We start from the raw sequence: 20,840 nt of genomic DNA, 5'->3' as shown, positions 1-20,840 counted from the left end.
GAATGAAATTTATTGGATATTTCAAACTTTTTTAACAAATAAAAAACTGAAAAATTGGGCGTGCAAAATTATTCAGCCCCTTTACTTTCAGTGCAGCAAACTCTCTCCAGAAGTTCAGTGAGGATCTCTGAATGATCCAATGTTGACCTAAATGACTAATGATGATAAATAGAATCCACCTGTGTGTAATCAAGTCTCCGTATAAATGCACCTGCACTGTGGTAGTCTCAGAGGTCCGTTTAAAGCGCAGAGAGCATCATGAAGAACAAGGAACACACCAGGCAGGTCCGAGATACTGTTGTGGAGAAGTTTAAAGCCGGATTTGGATACAAAAAGATTTCCCAAGCTTTAAACATCCCAAGGAGCACTGTGCAAGCGATAATATTGAAATGGAAGGAGTATCAGACCACTGCAAATCTACCAAGACCTGGCCGTCCCTCTAAACTTTCAGCTCATACAAGGAGAAGACTGATCAGAGATGCAGCCAAGAGGCCCATGATCACTCTGGAGTAACTGCAGAGATCTACAGCTGAGGTGGGAGACTCTGTCCATAGGACAACAATCAGCCGTATACTGCACAAATCTGGCCTTTATGGAAGAGTGGCAAGAAGAAAGCCATTTCTTAAAGATATCCATAAAAAGTGTCGTTTACAGTTTGCCACAAGCCACCTGGGAGACACACCAAACATGTGGAAGAAGGTGTTCTGGTCAGATGAAACCAAAATCGAACTTTTTGGCAACAATGCAAAACGTTATGTTTGGCGTAAAAGCAACACAGCTCATCACCCTGAACACACCATCCCCACTGTCAAACATGGTGGTGGCAGCATCATGGTTTGGGCCTGCTTTTCTTCAGCAGGGACAGGGAAGATGGTTAAAATTGATGGGAAGATGGATGGAGCCAAATACAGGACCATTCTGGAAGAAAACCTGATGGAGTCTGCAAAAGACCTGAGACTGGGACGGAGATTTGTCTTCCAACAAGACAATGATCCAAAACATAAAGCAAAATCTACAATGGAATGGTTCACAAATAAACATATCCAGGTGTTAGAATGGCCAAGTCAAAGTCCAGACCTGAATCCAATCGAGAATCTGTGGAAAGAACTGAAAACTGCTGTTCACAAATGCTCTCCATCCAACCTCACTGAGCTCGAGCTGTTTTGCAAGGAGGAATGGGCAAAAATTTCAGTCTCTCGATGTGCAAAACTGATAGAGACATACCCCAAGCGACTTACAGCTGTAATCGCAGCAAAAGGTGGCGCTACAAAGTATTAACTTAAGGGGGCTGAATAATTTTGCACGCCCAATTTTTCAGTTTTTTATTTGTTAAAAAAGTTTGAAATATCCAATAAATTTCGTTCCACTTCATGATTGTGTCCCACTTATTGTTGATTCTTCACAAAAAATTACAGTTTCATATCTTTATGTTTGAAGCCTGAAATGTGGCAAAAGGTCGCAAAGTTCAAGGGGGCCGAATACTTTCGCAAGGCACTGTAATTTGGTATCGACCACGACGGCCCGTGCGGTTCCCATGAAATATTTTGTAGCAAACAGGCAGCGCGTCCCCTTGTCCCAGCGTGCTGCTGCCATCTGGTGGCAGACAGAACCTTCATCAGCATGCCGCAGGAACTGCACACTGGGACTTAATTAACATATGGCCAGAGCGGGGCATGATGGGACAGAGTGATTGGACTTTCTATCGGCTCCGAAGGACAAGTGGACTGTTCTGTTCTGTTCCGGACGCTAACCCTTGTTATTGTTTGCCCTTGTGTGTACCACCGTACTGTCTCTCCAGCTTGCATGAGGATTCCCTGACCTGTGTTATGCTCTGTAGTGGTATGGGTTGGATGAATAAAACTTGGTTGATTTAACTCTGTTGAATCTGTCATCACTTCCAGGTAGAACGCACATGTAGCAGGAGTGTTGCAACATGCAGGCTTGGGTGGTGTGTAACCCTAACCCAGAAGAATCTATATTTCATGGGAGCCACACGGCCCAAAGTGGTTTTAGGCACACGCAGTCCATGCAATTGCATGGGGTCCCTGTTGTCATGGCTCAGTTACTATTAGAAAACTTATATTTATCTTGTCTGCACCAGAATGAATGACTTCTTAGCCATTTTACTGTTCTTTTTATCTTTATGCCACAAGCCATAAACTGAACCAGCACGTGTTCTAGGGATTTAAAGCCGTGCACAAGTTCATGTCCATATGTGTTGCATGATCATGCTACCCGCGATTTAAGCTAAAAACGCTAAGACATTTAAAAATGAATTCATTTCGACACGCTGCAAGCAAAGTTGCCATCAGTGCTGCAAACTTGCAGGGAATACATGCATAGCATCTCAAACGTGTTTGAATGAACCTGGAAGGAAATGAACACAAATGCACCAAAGTCATTGTATTTATCTTGCTCTTAATTGTATTATTACTTGTACTGTGATCCTTGAAATGTATTTTTGTTTACGATTGTAAGTCGCCCTGGATAAGGGCGTCTGCTAAGAAATAAATAATAATAATAATAAAATGCGCAGTGTATCGTCCACGCCACTTGAGAGGCTCGACTATTATTATTATTATTATTATTTATTTCTTAGCAGACGCCCTTATCCAGGGCGACTTACAATTGTTACAGGATATCACATTATACATTATTTCACATTATACAGATATCACATTATTTTACATACAATTACCCATTTATACAGTTGGGTTTTTACTGGAGCAATCTAGGTAAAGTACCTTGCTCAAGGGTACAACAGCAGTGTCCTCACTGGGGATTGAACCCACAACCCTCCGGTCAGGAGTCCAGAGCCCTAACCACTACTCCACACTGCTGCCACGACTATATCTACAAGGGATATTTGCTGGACCTGCATCCTAACCTCAGTATTGCCTTTACTATTTGTTTATTTAGCAGACATTTTTATCCAAGGCGACTTACAGAGACTAGGGTGTGTGAACTATGCACAGTCACTTACGAGTCATTTACAACTACGTCTCAACCGAAAGACAGAACACAAGGAGGTTAAGTGACTTGCTCAGGGTCACACAATGAGTCAGTGGCTGAGGTGGGCTTTAAACCGGGGACCTCCTAATTACAAGCCCCTTTCTTTAACCACTGGACCACACAGCCTCCTATGCCTTGCGTCTGCTTTTGACAGTGCCAGTCACAAGCGTCAGGGGAGAGAAGCTTTTCTTGCCTAAACATGAAATTAATAAAAACAATGTCTTTATTTTCTACAATGTCACAGGGAGGTTTGACTGAACTAGAGCAGATATCGATCGGGCACCACATTTGCTTAAAACAGGATTATTCAGCTACAATTGCAGATTTTGCCGCTGTGAAAACACAAAAGGTTCATTTCTAACTGTCTCTAGGAGTGTGTTTTTTTGTGATCTCTGTAGTAAAATGCAATACATTTAAAAAATGTCATTTTTGCGCTGTTTGAAAGTCATAGTTTGTAGTATTACTGGTAAGGATAGGAAATAGGGGCCCCTGAATCAAGCTTTGCAAGGGGCCACCGTGGGACAAACACCTCCACAATACCGCTTATAAAACAGCTATTTCAAAGTGAATTGTCGTTTGGTGGACGAAATATAATGAAACACTTTTACAAAATTAAAAAACAATCCACTTTTATTGTGTGTACAACTGCAGTGTTATACAGTCCCAACGGACAAAACATTTCATTCGGATTCAATCATTCATTTTTAGTTTTACTTGTTAAAAATGACATGCCCATTTCCATTGATTGTGAATTTCTGCATTGAAATAAGTCGAGGGCAGTTGAGTGTTGTTTTCTGGGCTGATGAGTGTTGTTTTCTGGGCGGAGGGCAGTGTTATTGTATCAAACTCATGGTATAGTAACGAGAGCTTTAGTAGCAAGTGATTTTCAAATGAAATGTGTTAATTAAATCAATCCGTTAGCTTTGAAATTGAGTCGATGAGGTCATTAATGAACACATTTCTCATTAAAAAGCTTAATTGTCGCAGGCCACTGTGACAGAGATCGAATGATTCTTGGTGTTAGATCTCCCTCTCGACCTGTGAGGGCACTGTGTAAAAGGAAGAGTCCCCTTAACTAAATGGCATGACAATTTATTCCTTAGGGTACGTGGAAGTCGGTCATTTAGGAAGGGTAAACGGCGTGGCATCCGAGGATTGGAGGAGCAGATGTGCTCGTTAACCTAGGGGTCATGAGAGAGGGTATAAATAGGGGTCATAGCATAAGTGATCTGTTCCTTTGTAAATGGTTAGAACAAACCTAAAAGGAGAACCTGGGATTGAAACATGAGTGTTGTGCTTTGTTCATTGTCTGAAGTAAACTGGTTTTTTTTTGTTTGTTTCAAAAGACTACAAAACACTATCCGGAGCTCCAGCCGCAGGCCAGCAACAACCCCAGACACCAGCACTTCCCTGTTTCACAACGTACTGTCATTTTACCACGAGCACTAGTGTCATGCACTAAATAAACACTGTGTTTGTGTTCTGTGTTACGTGTGGGTGAGGAAAGAATCTGGACTGTGTTTTATGGTTTCGGATCAAACCCGAGGATAACAAACGGAGTGATACATGGCGTTGTATTACGTCCATCGTTTATTATTTACAGACGTTTGCCCTAAGGCTCTGGACATTGTATAATCAATAAACACCCTTGCACCTGGAAATCATTGTCTGTCTGTTTTGTATCCGCTCTGCACTGCGCTCACTTGTATCCACTCACCACTTTGCCACACATGGTTGTCAGAAGAGGGATGGCACTGCTGGAGCAGCTGGACAGCAGACGGGAGGCTGAGGAGAGACGGAGAGAGGAGAGGTACACGGCTCTGATTGAGAGGGTCATTTCCTACGTCTGCATTAATTCTCCATATCATTTTTTTTGCCTAACTCTATATACCACAATGCTTTGCGCGCAGCGAGACAGAAGTCTCCATTGAAAATCAGCGGAGTCGAGTATCTTGTTAAATAGAATATCTTTTGAAACGCCCTTCTAAATATTATTGGCTGAAGGAGTTTTGAGTGAGGCTGGATTTTCATTGGTTAAAATATTAGTGTGTGCTCTCATTGGCTAGAAAGGTTGCAGTGTTTTCCGCACAGTGCGAGATTGACAGTTGGAAGTTTGTCTGTTTGTTGGGAAGTTTGTCTGGTTGATTGGAAATTTGCAGGTCCGTACAGCCTTTCGTATTAATGAATTGACAAATTAATTAATGAATAGATGAATTAACAAATACGTTTATAAGAACATATGAAAGTACTTTCAATTCATACATTAATTCTTAAGAACATTATGAATTACTGTATGAATTGACACCTTTATGGACAAATTGCTGGACAAATTGACAAATTCACTATTTGACAAACAAATTGACAAACTAACGGCTGGATAGTTTTGGCACAAATAGCGCTCCATACAGAATGACTGTTTATGAGTTTGTCAGAGCGCTGTGCTTTGCTGGACAGCCACTGTTTATTGCAGAGGTGTAGTGGTGACTTTGTACAACAGTGCTGTCTGTTCATCAGTTAAACACTGCCTAACACAAATATTTGACAGAAAATGGTGATGCATTTTCTTTTATTTTTATGATTTTAAGGTAAATAAACCTGGCTTGTTTTGTGCTGATGTCCTGTTCATACCTTCTGTATAAACTATTTCTGTCAGCACAGCGACTGCCCAAACGTTCGCAAAGTACCACCTAACTTGGGAAAATGTGGCTTTGACTTGCACAGATTCTGCTTCATCATACATGCCAGGAACATTATCAGAAAGTAGAAATGCTACTCATCATATTCCAAAAGTGTTTTTTTTCTCAGATTTTTTTCCGCCGATTTTTACCGATGTTTCAATTAAAAAGTATTTTGTACCGATGCTATCCCTATTTTAATATATGTAAAATAAACTCAGAAAACGCGGAACTATGCATTTAGGGCAGCAGTGTGGAGTAGTGGTTAGGGCTCTGGACTCTTGACCCAGAGGGTTGTGGGTTCAATCCCCAGTTGAGCAAGGTACTTTACCTAGATTGCTCCAGTAAAAACCCAACTGTATATTGGGAATTGTATGTAAAAATAATGTGATATCTGTATAATGTGAAATAATGTCTAATGTGATATCTTGTAACAATTGTAAGTCGCCCTGGATAAGGGCGTCTGCTAAGAAATAATTTCATACTGTGTGTTGATCTGGCATACTGTATTTCACTGGAACCGCGCAGTGCAAAGGAAATTAGTGCAGTCTGTGCCAAGGCAAGCCCTTTGTACAGAGTGAACGTTCTCCCAGTAACTCTGCTATTACTGATAAGATTGCAAAGACAATGAAGCCAGCTGCAAAAGACATTTAGTGTCAAGGTTGAGTGATTGAGTCAGCTGAAATTATGCCAAACTCCATTTTATATTCAGGAGAGAATATGCATAATAATAAAAAAAAGTATTACAGATTTCTTCGAAGTGTCACAGTGTGTGTGTTGCAGTGCATGTGTCACAGTGTGTGTGTTGCAGTGCATGTGTCATAGTGTGTGTTACAGTGTGTGTGTTACAGTGCATGTGTCACAGTGTGTGTTACAGTGTGTGTTGCAGTGTATGTGTCACAGTGTGTGTTGCAGTGTATGTGCCACAGTGTGTGTGTTGCAGTGCATGTGTCACAGTGTGTGTTACAGTTTGTGTGTCACAGTGCATGTGTCACAGTGTGTGTTACAGTGTGTGTGTTGCAGTGCATGTGTCACATTGTGTGTATATATTTGCAGTGTCTGCATGGTTCAATCAGGAACCATGGGGTTTCTTCTCAATCCAGGCAGTTGAAGGGTTTTTGGTGGTCGGCTCAGACTTATGACTGGATACTTTCAGGGATACCATATTGTCTTGGTGGAGTAAAACAGGCAATAAAAATGCCTCATCCCCAGCACCACAAACCACTACAGTATAGGCCTATAACTGATTGTGTTTACATTGACAGTGTAAAAGAATACAGTCCTTTAAAGAATACAGTCCTTTATTATTATTTATTATTATTATTATTTATTTCTTAGCAGACGCCCTTATCCAGGGCGACTTACAATTGTTACAAAATATCACATTATTTTTACATACAATTACCCATTTATACAGTTGGGTTTTTACTGGAGCAATCTAGGTAAAGTACCTTGCTCAAGGGTGCAGCAGTAGTGTCCTCCACCTGGGATCGAACCCACGACCCTCCGGTCAAGAGTCCAGAGCCCTCACCACTACTCAGAATCGTGAACTAGACTGAGAATGATTTTGCAGCCTCTTTGCTTGCTCAGTGCAGCGGGTGTAGGGTGTTACTGATGGCTGTAATTTTGTATTTAGAGCTGTGCCAGGGAATTCATTCCTGTCTTTGATGGACCTTTCCAAGGTTTAACATACAGTGTAGTACATTTTGATGAGACAGGAACTCGAAACTGCTTCCCACGCCACAAGTGATTTATTGTTTTTCCTAAACTTGATAAACAGGAAAGTACAGTTAGGAAGGGGATCTGCAGCAACTTACACAACAGATTAAGCAACTATTGAGCATACAGTACTCTTAAACAGGACAGAACTCAGCCTCAGCTCTCACACACAGTCCTCCAGCATGCTGCTCCACTCCATTCTGTTGGTCCTCACTTTTACTGGGGCTTCAGCCCTTAAAATCTGTTCCTTCAACATCAGGTCTTTTGGAGAAGCAAAAACAGCCAAGCCAGAAATCATGGATGTGATTGTGAAGGTAAGAGTACTTCTATAAAAGCTTCAGTTTCCTAATCTGTATGAATTCAGGTGGCTTGTTCAGGACCTGTCTTCTATGTTGAATGCATACTCATGTAACTGTATTGATGTGTACAGCTTGGGCACCAGTAGCGGACTCCCAGTGTTCACTGGTCTACACCAGAATTTTGGAATAATTATTGCTTGGGTGCCATTATTTCAAATAAGGATCTTTTATTAGGAAATCAAATACTACTCTAAAGTTCCTCATTAAAAGTGCTGTGGAACAACATGGTGAAACACAGTCATGGTACCAACATGGGCCTGGTACGACATGTCTTTTCAGATCATTTCTCGCTGTGATGTCATGTTGATAATGGAAATCAAGGATTCCCACAGCAGAGCTTTGCCTCGCCTAATGACTCAGCTGAACAGGTAACTATTGCAAGGGTTCTCATCCCAAGCACACTGCTGTCTTTTACCATCTTAACATGAGCTCCTGGCCATCTACTATCCCAAATGACAGCTTTCTATCCCTCAGTGGAATGGTTTTAAATCATTTCAAGCAGAGATGGTGTAAACAATAAGTTATTACCCTGAAAGACCCCCATTAATGCTGTTGTCTCGCTGTTTTATTTGTTAGCAACTTGTTTGTTTCTGTCTGATTCTCCTGTTGAAATAAAACCTGATTCAACTTTTTTTTTCACTGAACCTAATAAAATAAACTTAATAATTAGCCCTTGACTAGAACTAATTAGAATTTATAAGGACCCCTGATTAGAACTAATTAGACCCCCTGATTAGAACCCTGATTGAACCCCTGCTCTTCAGAGTGTGAGTGTGTCATCACGGGTTATTGGAATGACTGAACCCTGATTGAACCCCTGCTCTTCAGAGTGTGAGTGTGTCATCACTGGGATTATTGGAATGACTGAGCCCTGATTGAACCCCTGCTCTTCAGAGTGTGAGTGTGTGATCACTGGGATTATTGGAATGACTGAGCCCTGATTGAACCCCTGCTCTTCAGAGTGTGAGTGTGTCATCACTGGGATTATTGGAATGACTGAGCCCTGATTGAACCCCTGCTCTTCAGAGTGTGAGTGTGTCATCACTGGGATTATTGGAATGACTGAGCCCTGATTGAACCCCTGCTCTTCAGAGTGTGAGTGTGTCATCACTGGGATTATTGGAATGACGGAGCCCTGATTGAACCCCTGCTCTTCAGAGTGTGAGTGTGTCATCACTGGGATTATTGGAATGACTGAGCCCTGATTGAACCCCTGCTCTTCAGAGTGTAAGTGTGTCATCATTGGGATTATTGGAATGACTGAGCCCTGATTGAACCCCTGCTCTTCAGAGTGTGAGTGTGTGATCACTGGGATTATTGGAATGACTGAGCCCTGATTGAACCTCTGCTCTTCAGAGTGTGAGTGTATCATCACTGGGGTTATTAGAATGACGGAGCCCTGATTGAACCCCTGCTCTTCAGAGTGTGAGTGTGTCATCACTGGGATTATTGGAATGACTGAGCCCTGATTGAACCCCTGCTCTTCAGAGTGTGAGTGTGTCATCACTGGGATTATTGGAATGACTGAGCCCTGATTGAACCCCTGCTCTTCAGAGTGTGAGTGTGTCATCACTGGGATTATTGGAATGACTGAGCCCTGATTGAACCCCTGCTCTTCAGAGTGTGAGTGTATCATCACTGGGGTTATTAGAATGACGGAGCCCTGATTGAACCCCTGCTCTTCAGAGTGTGAGTGTGTCATCACTGGGATTATTGGAATGACTGAGCCCTGATTGAACCCCTGCTCTTCAGAGTGTGAGTGTGTCATCACTGGGATTATTGGAATGACTGAGCCCTGATTGAACCCCTGCTCTTCAGAGTGTGAGTGTGTCATCACTGGGATTATTGGAATGACTGAGCCCTGATTGAACCCCTGCTCTTCAGAGTGTGAGTGTATCATCACTGGGGTTATTAGAATGACGGAGCCCTGATTGAACCCCTGCTCTTCAGAGTGTGAGTGTGTCATCACTGGGATTATTGGAATGACTGAGCCCTGATTGAACCCCTGCTCTTCAGAGTGTGAGTGTATCATCACTGGGGTTATTGGAATGATGTTGTTTTTTCTGCAGTCAGTTTAACAGCAGAAAGGAGGAGTATGGCTTCACCATCAGTGACAGGCTGGGAAGAAAGACGTACAAAGAACAATATGCATTTATCTACAGGTACTGTGCATTCTGAAAGTATATTCCATTATAAGGCTTACATAAAAGAGCAAGCACTCTCTTCATTATACATGTAATAATCACGAAACCTATTGAAATCAAGCCCTGCAATTCAATGGACTGGAAGAGGCCAGGTTTCTGAGGACCATGTCAGTGTGACTCCTCCTCCTCTTTATGTCGTGTCGGTGTGACTCCTCCTCTTTATGTCGTGTCGGTGTGACTCCTCTTTATGTCGTGTCGGTGTGACTCCTCTTTATGTCATGTCAGTGTGACTCCTCCTCTTTATGTCGTGTCTGTGTAACTCCTCCTCTTTATGTCGTGTCGGTGTGACTCCTCCTCTTTATGTCGTGTCGGTGTGACTCCTCCTCTTTATGTCGTGTCGGTGTGACTCCTCTTTATGTCGTGTCGGTGTGACTCCTCTTTATGTCATGTCAGTGTGACTCCTCCTCTTTATGTCGTGTCTGTGTAACTCCTCCTCTTTATGTCGTGTCGGTGTGACTCCTCCTCTTTATGTCGTGTCGGTGTGACTCCTCCTCTTTATGTCGTGTCGGTGTGACTCCTCCTCTTTATGTCGTGTCGGTGTGACTCCTCCTCTTTATGTCGTGTCGGTGTGACTCCTCCTCTTTATGTCGTGTCGGTGTGACTCCTCCTCTTTATGTTGTGTTGGTGTGCCTCCTCCTCTTTATGTCGTGTCAGTGTGACTCCTCCTCTTTATGTTGTGTCTGCGTAACTCCTCCTCTTTATGTCGTGTCAGTGTGACTCCTCCTCTTTATGTCGTGTCGGTGTGACTCCTCCTCTTTATGTCGTGTCAGTGTGACTCCTCCTCTTTATGTCGTGTCGGTGTGACTCCTCCTCTTTATGTCGTGTCGGTGTGACTCCTCCTCTTTATGTCGTGTCTGTGTAACTCCTCCTCTTTATGTTGTGTCAGTGTGACTCCTCCTCTTTATGTCGTGTCGGTGTGACTCCTCCTCTTTATGTCGTGTCAGTGTGACTCTTCCTCTTTATGTCGTGTCGGTGTGACTCCTCCTCTTTATGTTGTGTTGGTGTGACTCCTCCTCTTTATGTCATGTCGGTGTGACTCCTCCTCTTTATGTCGTGTCAGTGTGACTCCTCCTCTTTATGTCGTGTCGGTGTGACTCCTCCTCTTTATGTCGTGTCGGTGTGACTCCTCCTCTTTATGTCGTGTCAGTGTGACTCCTCCTCTTTATGTCGTGTCGGTGTGACTCCTCCTCTTTATGTCGTGTCGGTGTGACTCCTCTTTATGTCGTGTCGGTGTGACTCCTCCTCTTTATGTCGTGTCGGTGTGACTCCTCCTCTTTATGTCATGTCAGTGTGACTCCTCCTCTTTATGTCGTGTCAGTGTGACTCCTCCTCTTTATGTCGTGTCGGTGTGACTCCTCCTCTTTATGTCGTGTCAGTGTGACTCCTCCTCTTTATGTCGTGTCGGTGTGACTCCTCTTTATGTCGTGTCGGTGTGACTCCTCCTCTTTATGTCGTGTCGGTGTGACTCCTCCTCTTTATGTCATGTCAGTGTGACTCATCTTTATGTTGTGTCAGTGTGACTCCTCCTCTTTATGCCATGTCAGTGTGACTCCTCCTCTTTATGTCGTGTCAGTGTGACTCCTCTTTATGTCGTGTCGGTGTGACTCCTCCTCTTTATGTCGTGTCGGTGTGACTCCTCCTCTTTATGTCGTGTCGGTGTGACTCCTCCTCTTTATGTCGTGTCAGTGTGACTCCTCTTTATGTCGTGTCAGTGTGACTCTTCCTCTTTATGTCGTGTCAGTGTGACTCCTCCTCTTTCTGCCTTGTCAGTGTGACTCCTCTTTTTCTTGTTCAAGGCAGAAGCTTGTGTCAGTGAAAGCGCTGTATCAGTACCCAGACCAGCAAAGAGGAGACGAGGATGTCTTTTCCAGAGAACCCTTTGTAGTCTGGTTCAAGTCTCCAAAAACAGGTACAGTCTTCTTTTTACTGTCTCATATTACTTGCAATTGTCAGAGACACGTTTTTTAAAGGTGTGTGTGTTTAACAGATACCAGACTGCATCTCTATTTTTCAGCCATTGCTTTCAATCCCCCATAACACTGCTCAACATGACTGATTGTGGAAATGTGGTAACACTTGCATTGTCTAGCTACCTACACAGATGCTGCACAGTTACAATACAGCAACATGTTTCATTACAAAGCAGTGCTATTTAATAACTATGTAACCACACACAGAGTGTAAAGTGTTTATTGTAAAGTGTTACCGGAATGTTTCCTTCATATTCAATACATTGTAATTACAAAGTGTTCTAATGTAATCACAGTGTCTTTGATGGAGGGTTATCTTGAAGGGGACCGTGTTAGTGTTGGCTGTGCTGCAGGCCTGTGCTATCTCATGCAACTGAATCCAGGAAGCCTGCACAGGAAAGCCAGTGGAGACATTCAGTTTCATTCATGAAACCTGTGGATATTTTGAACTGTGACGAAGCCAGCTTGTTTTATCTAACATAGTTCCTTATTCTGATGTTTGTTGTGGAACTATGTGGGGATCCAGATTGTGGTGGTAAACATTCCCCTCGATTTCAAGTGCTTCCATGCTTTAGCTGTTTGTTATTTGTGGAGTTTTTACAGCTCTCATAACATGCGGAGAGGCTGCAGAGGTCTGCTTGAGGATAATCATCACCAGAGAGTTTTCACAGATGAGAGAAGTGACCACATAGCTCCCTCTAGGGGTTCAAGGATGCTCTGCACATGAGAAGTGACCACAAAGCTCCCTCTAGGGGTTCAGGGAAGCTCTGCACATGAGAAGTGACCACAGAGCTCCCTCTAGTGGTTCAGGGAAGCTCTGCACATGAGAAGTGACCACAGAGCTCCCTCTAGGGGTTCAGGGAAGCTCTGCACATGAGAAGTGACCACAGAGCTCCCTCTAGGGGTTCAGGGAAGCTCTGCACATGAGAAGTGACCACAGAGCTCCCTCTAGTGGTTCAGGGAAGCTCTTCACATGAGAAGTGACCACAGAGCTCCCTCTAGGGGTTCAGGGAAGCTCTGCACACGAGAAGTGACCACAGAGCTCCCTCTAGGGGTTCAGGGAAGCTCTGCACATGAGAAGATACCACAGAGCTCCCTCTAGTGGTTCAGGGAAGCTCTGCACATGAGAAGTGACCACAGAGCTCCCTCTAGGGGTTCAGGTATGCTCTGCACATTTCTCAGATTTCTTTTTTTTTCTTTCAAAGCTATACAAGAATTCACAATAATCCCTCTACACACAACCCCTGAGAACTCTGTACGAGAAATAGATGAACTCTACGACGTTTACATGGATGTGAAACAGAGGTGGAAATCTGAGGTCAGATATGCTTTTCTTTTCTTTGGTCAATATTTCTGAAAAATGCAGATCAATTAACAGCCAAACCCATTAATAATGTCAGCAATGTCAATAGAGTGTACGGCCACCATGGCAGCACTTTAAACAGATACGTGACCATTCATCAATGCACTTTAAATAGATACGTGACCATTCATCAATGCACTTTAAATAGATACGTGACCATTCATCAATGCACTTTAAATAGATACGTGACCATTCATCAATGCACTTTAAATAGATACGTGACCATTCATCAATGCACTTTAAATAGATACATGACCATTCATCAATGCACTTTAAATAGATACGTGACCATTCATCAATGCACTTTAAACAGATACGTGACCATTCATCAATGCACTTTAAACAGATACGTGACCATTCATCAATGCACTTTAAATAGATACGTGACCATTCATCAATGCACTTTAAATAGATACGTGACCATTCATCAATGCACTTTAAATAGATACATGACCATTCATCAATGCACTTTAAATAGATACGTGACCATTCATCAATGCACTTTAAATAGATACGTGACCATTCATCAATGCACTTTAAACAGATACGTGACCATTCATCAATGCACTTTAAACAGATACGTGACCATTCATCAAACTGATAAGAACTGTACTGTACATCATTCCCACATCTGAATAAACCCATTGCACAGTAACTGCAGAACTATTTACAAAACCAAACCCATTGCACAGTAACAGCAGAACTGTTTACAAAACCAAACCCATTGCACAGTAACAGCAGAACTGTTTACAAAACCAAACCATAGTCATCATCACCACCTAATAGGCATCTTTAATACTGTAGAACTCATACCACATGTAATACTGTAGAACTCTACCACATGTAATACTATAGAACTCATACCACATGTAATACTGTAGAACTCTACCACATGTAATACTATAGAACTCTACCACATGTAATACTATAGAACTCATACCACATGTAATACTGTAGAACTCTACCACATGTAATACTATAGAACTCATACCACATGTAATACTGTAGAACTCTACCACATGTAATACTGTAGAACTCTACCACATGTAATACTGTAGAACTCTACCACATGTAATACTGTAGAACTCTACCACATGTAATACTGTAGAACTCTACCACATGTAATACTATAGAACTCTACCACATGTAATACTGTAGAACTCTACCACATGTAATACTGTAGAACTCTACCACATGTAATACTATAGAACTCATACCACATGTAATACTGTAGAACTCTACCAATGTAATACTGTAGAACGCTACCACATGTAATACTGTAGAACTCTACCACATGTAATACTATAGAACTCTACCACATGTAATACTGTAGAACTCTACCACATGTAATACTATAGAACTCTACCACATGTAATACTGTAGAACTCATACAACATACAGACTAATGTGATTGGTGAATACCAGGCTGGTAAAAATAGCGTTAAATGATTCTGATTGGCTTGTTTTCTGTTCTAGAATTTCATTTTCATGGGGGATTTCAACGCTGCCTGTGGCTATGTTCCTAAAAAACAATGGAAAAGCATTCGTGTGAGAAGTGACCTGCGCTTCGAGTGGCTCATCAGTGATCAGAGTGACACTTCAGTGAGAGAATCCACACACTGCGCCTACGACAGGTAGACACACTGTCCTTCACACCAGAACCTTAATCAGGCCACGTGGCGCCTCTTCTCTGGCTGTACAGCTATGGCCAAAAGTTTCTCAATCTTGGAATTGCAGGTGATGCAAGCCTTGCATGCTGTATATGTAGTTTCTTGCCGGTGTGAGCACATACCCGCTCATTTCCTGCTCTTTATAAATATATGTATAGAGATGAACCTGTTAAAGCTTGGTCAGCTTGTCCTCTGTTATCCAGGGAGAACATCTTTGAGTCCCAGCTATATACGTTATTCAGTTTGTCCCATATAACTGATGCCAGGTTGCTTAGCCACATTTCAAGTGCAATGCTACATTGCTACAGTGGCACCAATGCTCCAGATAAGATTTTGGGTCATTGAGTAATTTACTCCCCAATTTAGACACTCTGGGGCCTGTGTACTAAGAGTTGTGCATGCGCCAAATTGCGAGATATGTACGAAAGGGAAATGTCCTGTGCATCTTGAAACATGCACAAATTCATAAGGGCAACTTTACTCCTCCGCAGCAAGATGCTCCAGGGAACTCGCAGATAGGTCCTTAGCATCCCATTGACCTCTGAGATACTCCAGGGAACATGCAGATAGGTCCTTAGCATCTCATTGACCTCTGAGATGCTCCAGGGAACATGCAGATAGGTCCTTAGCATCTCATTGACCTCTAAGATACTCCAGGGATCATGCAGATAGGTCCTTAGCATCTCATTGACCTCTGAGGTGCTCCAGGGAACATGCAGATAGGTCCTTAGCATCTAATTGACCTCTGAGATGCTCCAGGGAACAGGCAGATAGGTCCTTAGCATCTCATTTTCATACATGTTCAATGACTCCTGAATGTTAGCATGACCCTGTGATTTTCACACCCCTTCAATGACTCCTGAATGTTAGCATGACCCTGTGATTTTCACACCCCTTCAATGACTCCTGAATGTTAGCATGACCCTGTGATTTTCACACCCCTTCAATGACTCCTGAATGTTAGCATGACCCTGTGATTTTCACACTCAAGCAATGACTCCTGAATGTTAGCATGACCCTGTGATTTTCACACCCCTTCAATGACTCCTGGATGTTAGCATGACCCTGTGATTTTCACACCCCTTCAATGACTCCTGGATGTTAGCATGACCCTGTGATTTTCTCGCTCATGGTAACACTGAAGCTCACTTTGTTCTGTGTCAACAGGATCGTCATCCACGGAGAAGCAATCAGCAAAGCCATCGACAGGGAGTCAGTGGAGATATTTAATTTTCAAACTGCCTATGGGCTAACTGAGGAGCAGGTAATCTTATCCCTTACTAGTGCACTTCTAGATTTCTGAAAAAAATACCACAAAAAAAGAGCATGTCCTTTAACCCTTTCTGTACACACAGGGTTCTGTACATGCTCAGCGTGTCCACAGCAGCGCATGGGGGAGTGTGTCAACTTATGGATGTACAGACAGGCCAGGCTGTGTTCACACACTGTACAGACAGGACAGGCTGTGTTCACACACTGTACAGACAGGCTGTGTTCACACACTGTACAGACAGGCTGTGTTCACACACTGTACAGACAGGCTGTGTTCACACACTGTACAGACAGGCCAGGCTGTGTTTACACACTGTACAGACATGCTCTGTTCACACACTGTACAGACATGCTCTGTTCACACACTGTACAGACAGGCTCTGTTCACACACTGTACAGACAGGACAGGCTGTGTTCACACACTGTACAGACAGGACAGGCTGTGTTCACACACTGTACAGACAGGACAGGCTGTGTTCACACACTGTACAGACAGGACAGGCTGTGTTCACACACTGTACAGACAGGACAGGCTGTGTTCACACACTGTACAGACAGGACATGCTGTGTTCACACATTGTACAGACAGGACAGGCTGTGTTCACACACTGTACAGACAGGCCAGGCTGTGTTCACACACTGTACAGACAGGCTGTGTTTACACACTGTACAGACAGGCTCTGTTCACACACTGTACAGACAGGCTCTGTTCACACAATGTACAGACAGGCCAGGCTGTGTTCACACACTGTACAGACAGGCTGTGTTTACACACTGTACAGACAGGCTCTGTTCACACACTGTACAGACAGGCTCTGTTCACACACTGTACAGACAGGCTGTGTTCACACACTGTACAGACAGGCCAGGCTGTGTTCACACACTGTACAGACAGGCTCTGTTCACACACTGTACAGACAGGCTCTGTTCACACACTGTACAGACAGGCCAGGCTGTGTTCACACACTGTACAGACAGGCTGTGTTTACACACTGTACAGACAGGCTCTGTTCACACACTGTACAGACAGGCTCTGTTCACACACTGTACAGACAGGCTCTGTTCACACACTGTACAGACAGGCTCTGTTCACACACTGTACAGACAGGCTGTGTTTACACACTTTACAGACAGGCTGTGTTCACACACTGTACAGACAGGCTGTGTTTACACACTGTACAGACAGGCTCTGTTCACACACTGTACAGACAGGCTCTGTTCACACACTGTACAGACAGGCTCTGTTCACACACTGTACAGACAGGCTGTGTTCACACACTGTACAGACAGGCTGTGTTCACACACTGTACAGACAGGCTCTGTTCACACACTGTACAGACAGGCCAGGCTGTGTTCACACACTGTACAGACAGGCTGTGTTTACACACTGTACAGACAGGCAATGTTCACACACTGTACAGACAGGCTCTGTTCACACACTGTACAGACAGGCTCTGTTCACACACTGTACAGACAGGCCAGGCTGTGTTCACACACTGTACAGACAGGCTGTGTTTACACACTGTACAGACAGGCTCTGTTCACACACTGTACAGACAGGCTCTGTTCACACACTGTACAGACAGGCTCTGTTCACACACTGTACAGACAGGCCAGGCTGTGTTCACACACTGTACAGACAGGCTGTGTTTACACACTGTACAGACAGGCTCTGTTCACACACTGTACAGACAGGCTCTGTTCACACACTGTACAGACAGGCTCTGTTCACACACTGTACATCTTTATTAACCAGCTTGCTCTTCTCACACAGGGGCTGGCGGTCAGCGATCATTTCCCTGTGGCAGTGGATCTGAAGCCAGCTAGGGGTTTCCTCACATGGCTCAAATCTTCGGTTAACAAGACAAAACACAGCGCAAGCAAGTGAACACAGTGCACTGTGCAATTATTAACCAGCCACTCAGCCATCAGCATTCAATTACTAACAGTGTATATCCCACACAAGGCCAACAGGGGGCGGTTTTGAACTACAACACATGAAGTGATGCGGTATCAGGAACTCACAGCAACTTCTCATCCACAGCGTTATTTCAGATATTTGCAGACTCCAAATTGAGTTACATGCAAAAAAAAACCTTCAACAGAAGAAATGGGGATCAGTGATCATATTGTTAGTTAATAAGAAGTAAGAAAATCCATTTGTGAAACGTTGTTATTCTCTTTAACAACCCAATAGTGATCTAATACTTCACATGGTTAGCAGGCAGGTGTTCAGCTCAGCGCCGCCGCTTTCACAGCGTCTCACATGATCCCTCTTACTGGAGTCCTGCAGAAGACCTGTAGAGCTCCTGTTGTTTGAACGGGACGACACCACTTGATGATTCACTGTGTCTGGACTCCTTTGAATGAAAGCTGTCATGCTCTGATATTCTGAGTAGTTCAAGCTGTGTCCTTCTGGCAGGAAGCTTGTACTACCTGTGTATACTCCAATGTTACAACACCAGCAACTGTATGTAGCCAGCAGTGCCAGTGTGGCTATACTAATAAACATTAATAAAGCTGTTGATAAACCCGTTATGGTATTCTGGGAGTTATTGTGTATGAATGCAAACATGCTTCAGATACTAGCAGTGGGATTCAGTTCTAATGATGGCACTGCTGGCCTTATAACAGCTTTGAAAAAGCACCAAATTGCAAAACAAACAACACTGTGATAAAGATCACTGTTGTTAGCATTGAAAATTGCACCCTGTGTGCCAGCCCTGGTTTAATTAGAGGTCTGTTCCTTTAGGTCAGAGGTTCCCAAACTTTTGATTGCCGCGTACCCCCTTCCAGACCTATCACCTTTCTGCGTACCCCTAGCATTCAGATTTATATGTTCATGTTGTTTTTAATATATACTTTCATAATACACAGATTTATACACATACACAATAATATACTTACAATATAAATGACTATAATAATATAATTACAGCTTCTGATTTTAGGGTTTAACCGATAAAACACCCGATACAAAAAAAAAAAAAAAAAAAATCTGTGTATAATGAACACCAGAAAAACACTGGAAATATACTCAATTCACATAACTCAAAAACCTAATACATAAAAAACAAAGACAAACTACCTTTTCCTAACTTGTATTGATTAGTTATTGTTCGCGGGATTTAAAGCTATATTACAGTTAAGATACGTAGGATTTAAAACAGAATTGCAAATTGTGGCGAAATGTAAAACAAATGCCTAAACACAAAAAACCAAGAAGAATGTGTCCGTGACCACAAGGATTTCGTTGTGGAAGACAACAAAGGAAAGAAGGTACAAAGTGTGGTACTGTACAGTTACTACTTTGTGACAGAAAAAAAACAAGCATTTTGTAAAGTACAGTAACAGAAAACAACAATTCCATACAGTACATAAAAATCGAAAGCTCTGAAAAAACGATTTACATAAAAATCGAAAATAGCTCATCATAACCACCAAAAAAATGTAATTAATAAAAAACTAAAAACATACGTCATAAATATAATACATTTAATTCGCGCTGTGCAGTTATTGGTGGTGAGAGTTCTGTACGTCACTGTCCCTGTGTATCTTTGTTCTCATTGTTACCACTTGGAGGTTTGCAAAACGAGCACACCACAGCGTTGATCCCAAGTGTCCCGCTGCCCGCGAGATTGTCTTGCACGGCTCTCTGTTTGTTTCTCCATTTCACAGCAGAAATTGAAAGGAATTTCCCATGCGTTTTAAAGTTTTGTGTGAGTATGACAAGTCTTATGAAAATGCAAAAAAAAAAAAACTAAAAAAAAATGTACGCCATCACACAATTTGTCACGCGTACCCCCTAAACACGTCTCGCGTACACCTTGGGGGTACGCGTACCACAGTTTGGGAACCTCTGCTTTAGGAGAATCTCAACAGGCTGTCCATCTGCATTAACCAAGGTGCGTTGATGGGACACATCGGGAGCAGTCTCCTCAAGAGAGGCTGCAATTCCACGTTCCCAGGCTATACAAATACTATAGCTACTGCACAGAGTTTAGCTGATAATAATGTACAGTGCATACAAACCACATGCTGTTCCATCAATTATTTGCTGTCTAGATGCATGTAAACCTTGCTAAATTAATTAATTGTAACAAAATACCATAAGTAAGTGTACAAAACGGTGCCATTTTTAAGGATAAAGTGCATCATATTTAAGTAGACGGGTACATTTTACAATCCTCTTGTTTTCAGTAAAAGCACAGCGTTATATTAAAAGTACAAGTGTGTATCTGCTGTCCCTTTGAGTTCTGGGTGCTGAAGGGAAGCCATTTCTGCCCTGATGTAGTTAACCAGGAGAAACTACAGAGAAGGAGGTTCTCGCAAATACAATATGGCATTTTTATTATTATTATTGTTATTACTTATTTCTTAGCAGACGCCCTTATCCAGAGCGACTTACAGTCGTAAACAAAAATACATTTCAAGAATCACAGTACAAGAAATAATACAATTAGGAGCAAGATAAAATACAATGACTTCGGTTCTAGCAAGTACAAGTATATGACAAAATACGATTCAATAACAGAGCAGATAACAGTGTCAGTGATAGTTACATCAGGATATAATTTAATACAAAATACTACAGAT

The 20,840-nt window shown here is 42.7% G+C and overlaps 1 protein-coding gene across 1 annotated transcript; it reads left to right on the top strand.

Annotated features, from left to right (window-relative positions):
* Nucleotides 1–7,524: 7,524 nt before the first annotated feature.
* LOC117411896 (deoxyribonuclease gamma-like) lies at nt 7,525–18,780 on the top strand. The gene is made up of 8 exons (XM_034019726.3): nt 7,525–7,720; nt 8,045–8,133; nt 9,835–9,927; nt 11,766–11,878; nt 13,145–13,257; nt 14,779–14,936; nt 16,140–16,236; nt 18,019–18,780. Exons 1-8 carry the CDS (start codon nt 7,589–7,591, stop codon nt 18,130–18,132), a joined length of 909 nt encoding a protein of 302 aa, XP_033875617.3. The 5' UTR covers nt 7,525–7,588; the 3' UTR covers nt 18,133–18,780.
* The last annotated feature ends 2,060 nt before the right edge of the window (nt 18,781–20,840 follow it).

The sequence above is a fragment of the Acipenser ruthenus genome, chromosome 16 (genome assembly GCF_902713425.1).
Source record: "Acipenser ruthenus chromosome 16, fAciRut3.2 maternal haplotype, whole genome shotgun sequence".
NCBI lineage: Eukaryota > Metazoa > Chordata > Actinopteri > Acipenseriformes > Acipenseridae > Acipenser > Acipenser ruthenus.
This window is presented reverse-complemented; position numbering and strand designations above follow the sequence as displayed.